At 41.2% G+C, this 15,578-nt stretch overlaps 1 protein-coding gene across 4 annotated transcripts in view; it reads left to right on the top strand.

The window, feature by feature from the left end:
• The window catches only part of Akap6 (A-kinase anchoring protein 6), a 458,326-nt gene that overhangs the window by 237,104 nt on the left and 205,644 nt on the right, over window positions 1–15,578 (top strand). For 3 of the 4 annotated variants that reach the window (XM_031356459.1, XM_031356461.1, XM_031356460.1), the window contains exons 6-7: window positions 4,297–4,393; window positions 5,492–5,658. In XM_031356459.1, coding sequence (XP_031212319.1) covers window positions 4,297–4,393; window positions 5,492–5,658 — 264 coding nt within the window. The remainder of the gene's footprint in view (window positions 1–4,296; window positions 4,394–5,491; window positions 5,659–15,578) is intronic. The other variant, XM_031356462.1, reaches the window with a different exon arrangement.

Consider the following 15,578-nt stretch of genomic DNA (forward strand, 5'->3'; position numbering starts at 1 on the left):
CTGGTTGTCTTAAAACTTTCTTTTTAATTAATTATCTTATTTACATTTCAAATGTTGTCCTCCTTCCTGGTTTTTCTTCTGCAACTCTCCCATCCCATCTCTCCTCCCTTTTGCCTCTATGAGGGTGCTCCTCCACCTAGCCACCCACTCCCACCTCACCCCTCTACCATCCCCTATAGTGGGGCATCAAGCCTCCACAGGACCAAGGGCTTCTTCTTCCATTGATGCTAGATAAGGCCATCCTCTGCTACATATGCAGCTGGAGCCATGGGTTCCCTCCATGTGTACTCTTTGGTTGGTGGTTTAGTCCCTGGGAGCTCTGGGGGAGGGGTCTGGTTGGTTGATATTATTGTTCTTCCTATGGGGTTGCAAACCCCTTCAGCTCCTTCAGTCCTTTTGGGGACTCTGTGCTCAGTCCTATTGTTGGCTGTGAGCATCCACGTCTGTATTGGTCAGGCTCTGGCAGAGCCTCTCAGGGTCAGCTATACCAGGCTTCTATCAGCAAGTGCATTTTGGTATCAGCAGTAGTGTCTGGGTTTGGTGTCTATAGATGGGATGGATCCCTAGGTGGGGCAGTCTCTAGATGGTCTTTCCTTTAGTCTCTGTTCCGCTCTTTGTCCCTGCATTTCCTTTAGACAGGAACAATTTTGGGTTCAAACTTTTGAGATGGGTGGGTGGCCTCATCCCTCAACCAGGGGCCATGCCTATCTACTGGATATGATCTCTACAGGTTCTATCTCCACTTTGTTGGGTATTTGTCATCACTATAATTGTTTTGATAAGCAGTATTTGTCTCAGTTATTGGATCTTCTTATTGAAAAAAGTGTTTTGAAAAATGGCATATTTATTTATTTCGTGGACATATATGTGGGTGAGGGAGGGTGTGGGGGTCATGGTGAGGCTCAGAGGACTTTTTAGTGGGGGGGGCACAGCTGGTTCTCCCCTTATCCTAGTGATCAGGTTTTAGAGATTAAAGTCAGATCTTTGGGTTTGATGGCAGGCACCTTAACCCTCATAGCTAGCTTGCTGCCCCGATGCTTTATTTATTTATAATTAAATAATTTCCTCTTGTGTGTGTATGACTGAGAGTGTACAAGCCAGAGGAGGAGTGTCATGAATGAGGTTTCTCCAACCACATGGGTCCTCAGAACTGAAGTGAAGGTGTCCTGCTTGCTGGCAAGTCCCTTCCCCCACAGAGCCTTCTCCCAACCCCTCCCCCAGCTCTCCCAGGCCCCTACTTGTGCTCTTCTTGCCACTTCAGTTAGATGCTCCTTTAACAACACTGAAAATGTTCAGTGTTCCCTAGGATCCATGCTGTACAGAGCAGTGACATAGAATCATGGGGCATGGCCATGCCAATATTCTTGGCATAAATTCAGTCTCGAGAATTCTCTGCACCATCAGGGAGTGGTGTGGGTGTTGCAAAGACAACTGTACACACTGCAGGCATTTTGGAGAAGATACACTAACATAAGGATGGAGAAATGCTCAGCTATCAGGATAACAGAAAGAACAAACTCACAAAAGAAATAAAACCCTTCTTTAGGGAGAAGTGGAGGCAATACAAGAAGAGTGTATTGAAAAATCCTTTAACAGCCTGAGATCTCACTGACAATTCTGTTAATGTGCCTGTTTGGCTTCCTTCTCAGGGGCCTGTTGTGAATTCCTTACTTGATATTATTAATGGTTAATGGGTGCACCTGAAATCAAGCAATAATGTACCATTTGTGTAATAGTTATATTAAATGGTTCTTTTATACAACATCGAGCTTATCAGATTATCTCGTTGCTAATAATGAATACCTCATCTTTTCCAATTTCCTAATCAAATGTTTCCACATCATCCTGAAGCACAGCCATTTCCAGATGCATCTGCTCTATACTCTCAGCTTCAGTGATGTCAAGTTGCCATCCTTCTGGGTCCCTCCATTCTCTCTGGCACTGAGACATAGGCCCGTGTGTGCCTCTTTGAAAGCTAGTGATCACCAGACATTCGATACAGGTAAATAGTGAGCCAAAGACATCACCAGGCTGAATTTATAGTGATGTAGACATTTTAACAACAGGTTTCTCCCTAAAGTTTAGCAAATTCATCTTGGATGTTTCTCTTTTCTCTGCTTCCATTTCTGAAACCTGTGTACCCTAGTCTCAGTGGCATTGCTTCAGTGTAGAGGCACCCCACAGCAGGGACAGAAAGCAAAGGGTGTTATGATTCACTGTAAGGTAGTAAACATTTAGATATCCATAGGTTTTGTCTTAATTAGACTGAGCACAAGGATTGAGGGATCTGAAGTGATGGCTGGTGATGGCTCAGAAGTTAAGGGCACTTACTGTTCTTGCAGAGGACTCGGGTTCTATTCTCAGCATTCACATAGTGACTCACAACTATCCACACTTTCATTTCCAGGGGACCTAATTCCCTCTTCTGGCCTCTACAGGCACTGCATACACACAGTGAACATACATACAAGCAGGTGAAAATAACCATACAGATAAAATAAATATATCTGAAGTAGTTTTAAATAATTATGTTTAAAAGGAAGTATCAAGATTTCTGAGCGTCATATAGTTTATTTTACTTGACTGGATACTTGTAGCAGATGGAACAATGTAAGAAATGCTGAACAGTATACAGGGAGCCAGATATTGTCTCTTTCTGGAATATTGAGCTGAAATGTTACTGTATCTACTGAGAAGCTTGGATGACATAATTCATCATTTTGAATTGTGTTAGTTCAAATCTTTATCTCTACGTTACATTGCCACCTCTCTGAGTTTCATACTATCTCTCTTTTCATCCTATCTCTGTCTATGGTACTTTAAAAAGTCCCCCTTCTCCTGGAAGAAAAGAACAATGCAGACTCACCACTGGGCATCCACAACCCAGTCTGCATTCCTCAAGCTCAGTTGTCTGCTAAGGCCGGAGCCCACACGTTTTGGTCCTCAAGTCTTCGTTGCCTGGCTTGGCATCATAGATCATACACAGTACACAAATCACACAAAGAAGACCCAATCTTACAATTGATGACTATCCAACTTCTTCAATGAAAATGAAATCCAGTGTGGAGTTACCTAATCCTGTGTCAGCTATGCTTACTACCAAGCACAGTATTCATCTATTGTCCCACAGCATTTAACAAAAGAGAACACTTTGTATATTTTGGCACCTTATTACAAAAAGCCAATATTTAGCACACTGTATTTCCAATTAGTGAAGCTGAGGAATGAATTTTTGCCCCAAAGTCTAATGAATGATTCGGTTGCTGATAGGTATTGTGATTTTCCTTGACTGGGATCCTGGTTGGAGTCCAGTCTTATAACATTTCAGAGCTGGAGAGGTTTTTTGAAAACCATTTGAATTTCTTAAAATATCTAAACTTCCCAGTAGAGAGCATCACTTCACACACTCAGTTGATGTTGACTATGAACACAAACTAGTAAACCTTAGTATGTGATATGAGATGTCTGTGAAACTAGCAAGTCTTTAACTTGCTTATAATTTGCAAGCTAAAGATGGAAATACAGCAGCAGATCCCCAATAAATTCTGCAGTAGCAGCACATGTAAGGAGAAGGAGGAGGAGGAGAGGAACGCCCACTACCGGGTGTATCTGGGGAGGCTCCCTGGAAGCAGTGATTGAGTTTGAGATGAACCACAAGAGCAGTCAGTGACTGTCATGAGGGGAAATCTTCATGATGTACTTGGTGTGTTTATTTATAAGACAGCATCACATCTTAAGAAATAAGCTTTTAAAGGGCAAAAAATCTGAAAAGTGTTGGAATCTAGACTCTAGCAGCTAGCTGCCTGCCCCTCACTATCCTGTGGCTCCTGCAGAGTTGAGGAACAGAGAGGATGCAAACGATCCTGCATTTGTGGATGCATTAGGTGACATAAGGCTACTTGGTTTTTCTGTTGCCAACTTCTGTGGATTCATAAAGACTAGCATTACTAATGGTTCTTAGACATGAAGGAAAGCACACACATGTGTGGTGGGAATTCACTGTATTTTACTGAACACTGCCACTCTCCACATAGCCTATGGGATGTGCCTTTTCATAAAATCATAATGAATTTCTGCATTTGTTGAGCTGTTTCCAAACAGATGCACTCTGCTAGTCTAACAGAAACATTTAAAGCCTAGACCCCAAATATCAATAGCTTTTAGTATTGCAAATTAGTCTGTCTGTTGGGTAAATAGGGCTGTGTGGTTCTTGATAAAAAGTAGCAAGCAATTCTGCACGTGTGTTTTGTGTGTAAGCACCTGCCCAGAGCCTGAGTGTCCTGTGCTTCTTTTCAGAGTTTTAAGTTGAACGTAGACAGTCACTGTGCCCTGAAGGAAGCTGTGGAGGAAGAAGGACACCAACTTCTTGAGCTCGTTGCATCTCACAAAGCAGGTAAATCCTCCTGAAATATTGCGGGTCTTTATGTCTCCAGACTATTAAGAATGAAGAAGCATTGCTGTAAATTACTGCATATATTCACTTCCTTATGTATTATTAATATTTACATTATCAGATTGACCTTCAAGATTTATAAATGTTTCATATACTGCATACAATGCTGTGATACTTATAAGATGAAATACTGCCTCCAAATGGTCTGTTCATTTTATTTGGGGCTTGCCATCCGCCTGAGTTCCAATTGAAATCACACTCCTGAAAACTTCACGTTGATATGCTTTTTGATGTAGGAGCTCTGGAAGTAACATTAAGATAATGAATGAGAGCTGTTCTTATAGACACAATGCATACCCACTAGGGTGAACATAGACACCATTATGGTTAGAAGGCAGGCTGCCCACAGACATCTGATTATTTCCCTGCCAGTTCACACGTGTGGACATTTGGCACACTCTCTGTAGGTCTTTGCATTAGCAGAAGCTTAGGCCTTCAACCAGTTCTTAGACCAATGCTGATGCATTTATGAAAAATGCATTATGAGCAAAAAGAAGTTTTCTTGTATGGTTCCACTTATCCTGATACCACAAAACAATGTGGGATGAAGCTCCCCCACCCCCAATGACAAACTATACAAACAGGAAAAGAACAGCATTAAGCAGATGTGTTAATGCCAAATAGTAGTCTCTTGATTCTGGCCTATTTACTGTATTTCCAATTGAATTACCTGTATCTGTTTTCAGATATCTTTCTTTCTGATCATTAGGAAGTCTCCACGCAGATAAGCCCAGGGCCTTGTATTAGAGGTGTGAAGCTATAGTGTTAATGGCATTTACACATCACGATCCATTCCACTTGTGTTATTCACATCAAATCACTGATTCTACGTCAGTTTCAGCATATGTTTGCCCTGTTTCTGCATTGTTATATCTTGGCATTGCCAGTCTCAGCTCTGGGTGGCAAGTGGCAGGCAATGCGAAGATCATTTAAAAGCTTGTGTATGGTTTGAAATAGCCACCCAGCTTTCTATGTCACAACCCATAGTGGGTAGAGATGCAGCCAGGCCCACAACTTGTGCTTTCTTCTCCTTTGGAGAAGGACTGAAGGACATGCTGAAGATGATTGCAAGTCAATGGAAGGAGCTGCAGAGGCAAATCAAACGGCAACACAGCTGGATTCTCAGAGCCCTGGACACCATCAAAGCCGAGATACTGGCTACTGATGTGTCTGTGGAGGACGAGGAGGGGACTGGAAGCCCCAAGGTAAGTGGCTTGAAGTTTGCCTTATTCCCTCTTATTCCTGTCTTCTTTTGAACTAGGCACCACTGAAGTTTTCTTTCTACCCCTAAGGCTCTTCGTTTCTAGTGGGTAAACTTTGTAACTCCTCCATCTCTTTCTCTCTCCTTCTACATATATATATATATATATATATATATATATATATATATATATATGCTGAAAACAAAACAAAAGGCGACAACTTTCAAGTTTTTTCAGGAAGAGGTCTCTTTGTACAAAGTAGCAGAGCACAAGGGGGACAGGATTCTCGGGGTGGGAGAAAGAGGGGGGCATAAAACATTTAGTAAACAAAACATAAAGCATCTTTAACATGAATAATCAGAATGGTTTTAAATTGTTTTGTTGCAACTATAAATCACTATAATCAGTGCAATCACTCAGCTCTGACATCCATTAGCCGCTTGGTTACAGCAAATTAACAAAGAAGAGAGAAAGTGATTCATTATCTCATTCCTGTTAATGACTATCAGATGCATTGCCTAATTAGGGGATGGTCATTGTAGTGCGAAGAAGGTCATATGCTTTGCTACAAATCTTTTTGCTCAGAGTGTAACTTCTCCATAATGATGCATGCACCAAATACAGCAAGTATTTTTTAAAAACGAGTATTGGCATGTTTTGATTATCCATTTTGGATTTACAAAATAGCCTGTGAAACATATGCCACTGAACATTAAATGAAGTGCCTTTTAATTCGGAATACTACTGCCGTAAAGGTATGCTTTGGATTTACAATGTCGAAAACAATTTTATAAATTTGACATTTTCTTAACAGTTTCTCAATTTGTGAAAGGGACTCCAGAAATTAGTTATATGGTAGACTCAGGAGCTGAACATATTGTAGCATGGGGGGCGGGGAACAGATTGAAAAGTTCATAGTTTCTATTCCTGGCATGGACAGAGCAAGTAGCACTATCCAACCACATTTCTTCAGCACACATGTGCACAGAGATTGTACTGAGAGCGAGCTAGCACCTACCGTGCTCTTGGAGACTCAGACGTTTAATACAGGCAGACAGTAACCCAAGCTAGCCCCATGACACTGAGACCAGGCAGCCAGTAAAAAGCTCAGGGGATTCCCTTTATCTGTTGGAAACAGAATTGAACATCAGGATCAGCCCCACTGGAACCTCCGTGGAGGAGGTCACATTTCAGGAAACACTTGAATAAAGAGAGAGAGAGAGAGAGGTGCATGGCACATGAGCACATATTTTAGGAAGTTGGTTAATGGGAGGTTCAAAGCTGCAGCTAGCACCAGGGACTGGACTGTAGTCAGCAAGATATCTCCTTGGTGAGGAAGCAGTCGATTGGGAACGGCTGCACTGTGGAAGCAGAGCCAGAATGACGAGAAAGCACATAACTAAAAGCTGGGTTGTGTTTTATTTGTTTAACCAAAAGAAGGGCTGAGTGGTAGACTCATGGTAGAGTACTTGCCTAGAATACATAAGGACATAGGCGAGACTTGCCAACACCACAAAACCAAAGCAAAAGTTGTCACGTCCAGTTTGCATTCACAGGCTGCTCTGCATTCTGCCATCACAACAAACACTCATCACAGTAAAGAGGCTCCAGAGAGGTTAACCAGTTTGCTTAAGGGCACACAGCCACTAAGTCTTAGAGCTAGGGCTCAAGTCTGCACGTTCAGGCTTAGATCCCAGGTTCTCACTCTCCATCCTCCGCTGCCGCTGCCAGCGCCTGGGCTGAGTGTGCATGCGCACTGAGCAGTTAGAGAGGTGGCGCTTGTGGGGAGGGTTGGGAGGCTTTCAAGACTGTACTGTTAAAACAAAGGGAAACAAACAGGTTGTAGGGCAGAAGAGATTCAGGAAAGTTGAGGGAGGGCTGCTGTGAGGGAATGCCATTCCATAGAGTGGTGCGGTCTGAGGAGGGTAGGCAGTGAGGAGGAAGCTGGTAGCTTGCTGTGGGGGAGGGGAAGGTTGTGACTAAGTAACCCTGGATTTTCGTGTAGATACATTCTTGGCTGTATATAAGTCATGAGGCAAGAGCGGATGACTTACTTGAGTGAGGTTGGGCATGATATTCTACAGGGACCTCCAAAGACGGGCACCCAGACTGATGGGAGAGTTGGGCTGGAGTTACTTAAAACTGTTCAACCGGACTGGGTTTCAGTCAGCTTGTTTCCTGAGGCAGAAAGAAGCTGCTTCCTCAAGCCAGAGAAAAAGGGACATCAGCATTCTCAGAAAGCCTCCTCCGAGCACAGGGCCAATGGCCCACCCCTTCCCACATTCTAACAGGATCCCCCCCCCCCCTCCCCACACACACACATATATAATCAATGAATGGGAGACATTGTTACTTAAATAGCAGACAGTACCAGCTAAAGTGTTTAAACTAGGATTGTATGATTAAACTGAGCTATATTTTATTCTGATGAAGTGTTACACGGCCATTAGAAAGCAGTGTTTTAGACGACTTTGTAAAACGTAGGTGATACCTGTATTTAGCTATATATTTTAAAATAACTTTGAATTTTCTAAGTCTCTACCTTGATGAAGAACTATTATAAGAAGGAAAAAAAAAGAATAAATATAAAGTGTAAGAGTTAAAAATTATTTAAAAGGCCAAATGAGGGACACAGTGCGTTGGGAAGGGGTGGCCTTAAGGATGAGAAGGAGAAATAAATATCCTAACCCTTGATGATGACAGGTCCCTGATTCCCGGAAAAACAAAAGAGAAACACCAAGCACGTGCTTTTGAGTCATTGCAGAAGAAACAATGTCTCGAGTTTCATCAGCTTCCAAAGAAGAACAGACTGGTCCTTAGTAAGGCATTTCTGCTCTGTTGTACCTTCACAACACCACACAAATATCACAAATGAAAACACTGACAAGAAGAGATTGTGTGTGGTGTCTGCACATGGGGGACCCGGGAGCTGCAGAGCCAGGTGCCCTTCCCTGACAAACATAGCCTTACTCAAGAATACATATAAAATAAACTTAAGGTTAAGGATACAATTGGTGAAAGATCAGATTTCTTTTTCCTATTTGTTTAATGTTTATGAATTGTTTCTCTTAGACTTGGGACAAACTAGATATCAAGGAGACAGGCTTAGAGTGCTTGAATTAAACAGCTGTCACTTACTACCAGGTGCCATTGGGACCATTACCCAACTTCTCTGGGTCTCCTGTTTCTCATTTGTAAAGTGGAGGTGATGGAGCCAGCAAGATGTTCAGAGTGTGGAGGCATCCAGCCTGTTGGCCTGTGTTTAATCTCTGGGAGACCCACATGGTGGGATTAAACAAGCTAACTGTTAACTGCCCCTAAATTGTTTTCTACCCTCCGCATGTGCAGTGTGCTACACCTAAGTCATCTCTCTTACCCTTGTAGAACATAGTAATATTTTAAAAAATTTTTGAAGGGGTAAAGACAACTTTTTCCTCAAATATCTGTTATCTTATTTTAAAGAGTGCTTATAATGAGCAGTGTTTGTGGACGACCTGCAGTCCCAGCACCGGAGAGACAGAGGCATTAGGATCACTGAAGATTGGGGCTGGCCTGTCCACTAAATGAGCTTCAAGCCAGCAATGACATAAACGCAGTGTGCAGGACAGAGCTTTGCACAGAGTAAATCCTAAACAGGCAAAATGGAATGCAGAAGCCTTCGCAGTCTAAGGACACAAGAGACAAATGATTGTAATGGATTTGATAAAATTGCAATAGAAACTGGAATGAGATGCTCTAAGTAGATGGGAGAAAAGCATGAAGGGAAGATACAGAAAGAGTTGACTCTTTAAAATAAGAGTGGGAAGATGCTTGCCAATGTGAACATGATGAGCAGAGAGATTAGCATGTGAAAGACTCAGAAGCATGAGATGGTTGGTGGGTCTGGAATCCAGTACCCTTGCCATAGGTTATGCTTGCTCACCAGGATCTGTACTGTGGCTTCCAGTATGGAAAATCGACTCCAAGTCTGAAGGACACACATACACATCAAGAAGTGCAAGCTGAAATAGGACACACTTGGGCTCCCCTGGACTGTGAGCTGGCCTCCGCTGTTTCCTGTCCCTTCCAGGACTCTCCTTCCTATGACGTGACCTTGCTGGGGTCGCTCACAAGTTGTGGCATGAAACGCACCCCCCCAAACATAGCAGTTACGATTATCTGTTTCATCTGAGACCTAAGAGAGGCATGAAAATTAAAACATGATAAAAATAACTGCAGAACTCATCTTAGGTTTACTTCAGAAGCTCCTGGGAGCTTGAGAGGCATAATAGAAAATCTAAGGAATATATCTAGGGGGTATTTTTCTTTTTTACCTTGTTTGAGAGACTGCAGGAAAGGGCTTGGTCTTAGAAATCTTGTAAAGGAGGAGGATAGGAGGAAATTCAAAGACTGTGAGAAACGTCTCCCCCAGGACTCGGCAGCACACCTTATTTGTTGGATTTCATTTTTTAAAAAAGTGTTTTCCCAGGACTGTGAGATCTTTTATACATGGGAATAGAGAACATAATTCATCAGGTCTAGAAACACAACTTTAGCATATGCATCCAAGAATTTGAAATATGCTTGTAATTATGTATTTTCGGAAAGGCTAATAAAAGTTTATCAACGTAAACTAGAGGCTTAGTATTTTAATTGTCTTAGTGATGTGCAGTTGGACAATTTCAAAATATAGTGACTACCCAATGTTTTAACAGAAGTTACATGTATTTGACCTTTCAAGGTAAAAGCCAGAATATCCTAAGGAAAAGAAAATTAATCGACATTGTCTCCTTTAAAATACTCTCATCTGCCCTCTCTCTTTACTCTTCTCTTCTCAAGCTTGGCATCCATCAGGATGTACAATCATGGGTCAGGATCTCCCCATTAGACTTACCCAACTTTGTATGACTAAAAGTATGCAACAGCAGCCTCTTCGTCCTTTTAAAGGAAACAGATCTAGGTCTCTAGAACGCAGAACACCCGTAGATTTTGACAGAGTGTCCTGCACTGGGTCCCAAGCAGTATCTTCATTTCCTTAAAGGATGCAGGCATCTGGATGCTCTGGACACAGGGACACTTATTTCATCCTCTTTCTCTGACGTTCAGAGATGAAGTCATCATTCTTTGAAATGGGTATCATACTCCGAAGCTCATCAAGACCATCAGCTCAACGATAGCTGGAGAGCAAGCTCACAGAGGCCTTTAAACATGCTTGTGCTGGCCTATAGATAAGAACTTTAGGCCTGGCAGGGGTTGGGAATTTTAACTTAGTGACTACCCGACCTATCTTCAGGTGTCAAGTGAGGGAAGTTCAGTATTAACAGGCACTCTGGCATGTTTACTTATCGAAAATCTGAGTGTTCACCCAGTGCTTAGGCAAATGAATTGTGGGTAATTCTGCTTAATTAAAGAATGATAAAGGGGTGAATTAGGGAACACGTTCTCGGCATTAGATGACGCCTCTGGGGTAATAATGCAACCTGATGCTGTGGTTCTGGGTTCTGGAATATGGCTTAATCTTGAATTTTTCAAAGCACCACTGAGATTAAGCATTGTCTCTGCATTAAGCTCTGTCATAGCTAAGGGACATATGTAGTCAGTGTGTTCTTTAATATAAGTTCTTCATAAAGCGCATTGAGATAATAAGTGGGAACCACATTTATATATTGTTCATTCCTGTACTGCTATACATTCATATTAAAATCTCCTTGAGACTCCTCTTTTTACCTAAAGCAAAGAAAAACATAGGTGCATAATGTCAAAAGGAACTAGAAATGAGATAGTAGGATTAAAATGTATCTAACAAGGAGAGAGAGACAACAGACAAAGGCCTAGCTGTTTATTTATTGAGTGCTGACAGGAAACTCTGCCCAGTGCTGAGCTGTACATGAGAGAGGACGCGCTTTCCTGCTCAGTGGTCTTATCATTCATGTAAGCACACAGTGTAATGGCTTGCCTAACGTGCTTCGGGCTATCTTAGATCTAGAATAATAGATCACCTAAGATTCAGATCATCTTAATTAGGATGTTGGCAGACTGAAATAGAATGGTGTTCTTGATGAAAGCAAACGAGTCGGAAGTGCATTAGCACTTCTACAGCCTCCATGCAGCATCTAGCCAGCTCTAACAGCCCTTCCCTGCTCCACTGGGTAATCATAATCCTGCTTTGAGGACCTAGGGAGAGCTTCCTTCTCTTGTGGATTTGTCAACAGCCCCTCTTTTGTTCTCAGAAGGGCAACTTTGTTTTGAAAATGCTTTATGGTTTTTGAAAGTCAGCAACAAAAGGAGTTACTTCATTGAAGACCAGTGTGGTTGCTATATTTTGATTCAGTCCAGTTTTACAAAAGGTTTCTCTGTTTTCCTGTTTTGCATGTTATCAACCTGTGGCTCTGATGAGGTGACTAGAGAAAAGGATTATGAAAATAAAGACAAATAGAGTAGTGCAGTACAGTTCAGTGTAGTGTAGTGTAGTGTAATGTAGTATAGAGTAGTGTAGACTAGTGTAATGTAGTATAGAGTAGTGCAGTACAGTTCAGTGTAGTGTAGTGTAGTGTAGTATAGCTGATAAGACCACAGCTTATGGCCTGTCTTCCTACTGTAGTTCCATCACTGTAGGCCATGACTAGAGACTAGAAATGTTTGGCTCAGCAAGAATTTGAGTGAAATTATCTGGTGTCTCATCAACACATAGAAATTTCACTGAAGTAAGTAGGCATTTGACTTTTCCCTATCTGTTTACTAGTACCCAGAAGTTAAAAAGATGCATGCTGTTGGCTTAAAAGTTAGAGTCCACAGAAAGCAGTCTTCTACCAGATTCACACCTCCCCTTTCTATTCATTATAAAGACAATACACAATAAATACAATAGAGATTTTTTTAGTGCATAGAAGAGATCATCTTTTGAAACTCTGTTGTATATAAATACACAAAAAGGTAAGATACAAAATGCTTCTAAAGATGCTTTCAAATTAGTGAGTAGATTCTTTGAAAGGGTGAAACAATGACCTCAGTGTGTCATTTATACTACTTTCCTGGAATGTGTTGATTCTGGCAGGGGAGTACTTGCCAGCGGAGAGCCTTGCCTGCTAAGGAGATCACCCTGCTTTGGCTCTTGTGTTTATTGAGTCACGCAGGACTACATACAAAACAGCACTTAACAAGTACTCAACCCTTCAGTCAACACCCTTAACACTTCAAACTCCTGTTAAGTTGCTCTTGCGGGGGGGGGGGGCGTATTCAGAGGGCCACCTTTTGCTCATCTCTTTTAGATACACTTGAGAGATGGCCACTTAGTTGTGATGGTACCAGACCACTTCCAGTCTTATTTCCCACTATTCTTATGAAAGGTTAACACTTCTCAAAAATGTTATATGTAGATGTGTATGTAGAGGTTTATTAACATATCACACAGACAGATAGACAGATAGACAGACAGGCAGACAGACAGACAGACAGACACACACACACACACATTTATAGGGAAATGTTAACTAGATTGGAGGTACTCTAGTCCCAAGCTCAAGGACCAGTTCAACACAACTTTTGGATCATTTTTCACTGAACTTGGGCAACAGATTCTCATATTTATACTTGGTTGAACATTGTCTCCTGGACTAAGTAAATTTGTGGACCTCAGTTAAGTGAGAAAGAACATAAGAGGGGGGAAAAGCCTGAAGAAAAGACTCAGATAAATGAAACGAGAGACAGAAGAAGGGTGAAAGCAGGAGCCATGAATTCAGGGATATGCCACAGATCCTGAAAGCCATTGCCCAAGCTCTCCTGTGGATGTGTCCTACCATAGGCTGCCCATGCTCTCCTGTGGACACGGCCTTCCATAGACTGCCCACATGAGGCTGCAGACATTTCTGGTTTCTTGTCTCTCTTGAGTGTAACCTCTCTCACTTTTACTCCTTCATTCTGGAAACCAAAGTCAAAAAACCTTCTTTATATTTGACATCATAGATATTGTTCAACCACTGTGTGTCTTATAACATGCATGGATAGTATTTATAGTAGCCTTACTATACTCTAGGTTCATGTTCAGCCTTTTACCTCTTTCCTTGGCATAATTAAGATTCATGCAAATGTTTTATTTCCTTTACCTCCTAGTTTTTCTTTACTTAAAATATGTTCCCTTCCTTTTTCTCTGCCCATTCATGGCTCTCACAGAACCTCTGTCTATAATGCTCTTATTCATCTGTAGAATCAATGAATATTGACTGCACTCTTTTAAACTCTAAGAATATAATTCTAAAGGGAGTGAGTCGAATTTCAATCTGATTATATATGAGAAGACATTTACCTCACTAATAGAATATGGGTTTTATAGTAGTATCAAATATTCAGGTCAGTTAGAAGTCAGAAGATATTGGAGGACAGACATTCTAGGTAAACAAACAAACAAACAAACAAACCACAAAAAAGGGAAAATTTGAAAGACATCTAGGAAATGATGAGCAAGAAGAGTTTGGCTCTTTTGAAAATAGAAAGCTCCTGTGTTCTTGTGAACGGAGAGGCGCCTTATAGAGGTTAAAACAGATGTATTGTAGGGAGCTTTAGATAATAGGCTGAAGAGTTGTTACACTCACACAAATGCTTCTAATGATTCAGTATGTCCATATAAAACAGAAAGCCAAGGTCAGGTGGAAGAAAAAGATGAAAAGTCATTACAGACAGGCTTAGTGGCACACAGTTGTAGTCCTAGGAGTTGGGAGACCAAGGTAGGAGGGTCACAAGTTCAATGCCAACCTGGGCTACATGGAAAGATCCAATCTTATTGGTTATCAGACTATTAAGGTTCCAGGGAACTTGTGTTCAGATAGGCAAAGAACAACCTTAAAGTGCTCTTGTTATCACCTCATTACATCTCAAGAAGGCATGAGCATAGCAAATAGAATTTTGAGACTACATTTAAAAACTTTTATGTTACATGATTATAAAGAGTATATATGATATATTATTATAAATGTCTTACTGTATTAATGGCTATTGGTAATCTCTTGCTGTCTTTACTTTTTAAATTAAGCTTTATTATTAGATGTGTATAAGAGAAAACATAGGATATATAGAATTTGGTAATAAAGATGCAGTTTCAAAAATCCACTATGGGGTCCTGAAATATATCCATCATGTTTAAAGTAGACTGTCGTACAGTGATTCAAATGTAGGAGAGGAAGTTACTTGGGGGTGGGGATCTGTGAAGTTCAAGAAGGAATACGTGTCCTCTCCAATCAAAGAGAAAGAATAGATGAATGTTGATGATAAAGTAAAGATGAAGACAATGGATTTAGGATGATGTCAAACTCAGTGCCCAGTCTCTGGAGAAATGGTTGCCATAGAGAATGGGTAGAGGGAGAGGCAGAGGCAGGTCTGGGAGAGCAGAGTAGGATCCAAATCCCGTACCCTCAAGAGAGAGTTCTTACCATGTCTATCCTGTCTATGGGTGAACTGCATTCATTGTTTATGCTGTGATGTAATGGTTAATTATACACAGCCTTGTTTCATCACTTTCATCCTGAAGTTCCATTTATCTCTTTTATAGTTGGCTTTGAGGGTGAGTCCACCAAGACTGAAAACTCTAAGGAAGAACAAGTCCATCTTAAGCTTCTCCGTTTGACTCAGTTTACATACTACTTCAGCTTACAGTATGGTTTATTTACATTTATCTGTTTAATATGTATTTTCTTTTTAATGCTGAGGATGGAACTCCACTTTATCTTTCCACTGTCACAATGCAATGTTTATCCTAGATGTGTGAATGGTGGGCCACTCTTTGCTTTTCTATACTTCTCCCGTATTTTCTTTCCCTGTTGATTTTCATTTTAAACAATCTTAAGTGAACCTGTTTTACCCATTTTCCCAATAAGTAGTAATTTATACTATGAAAGAAAAAATTTCCACAGTTTTATTATTACCACTAAGCTCACTTAAGGCAAGTCCCTTTG

This window comes from Mastomys coucha, unplaced genomic scaffold, assembly GCF_008632895.1.
Source record: "Mastomys coucha isolate ucsf_1 unplaced genomic scaffold, UCSF_Mcou_1 pScaffold6, whole genome shotgun sequence".
NCBI lineage: Eukaryota > Metazoa > Chordata > Mammalia > Rodentia > Muridae > Mastomys > Mastomys coucha.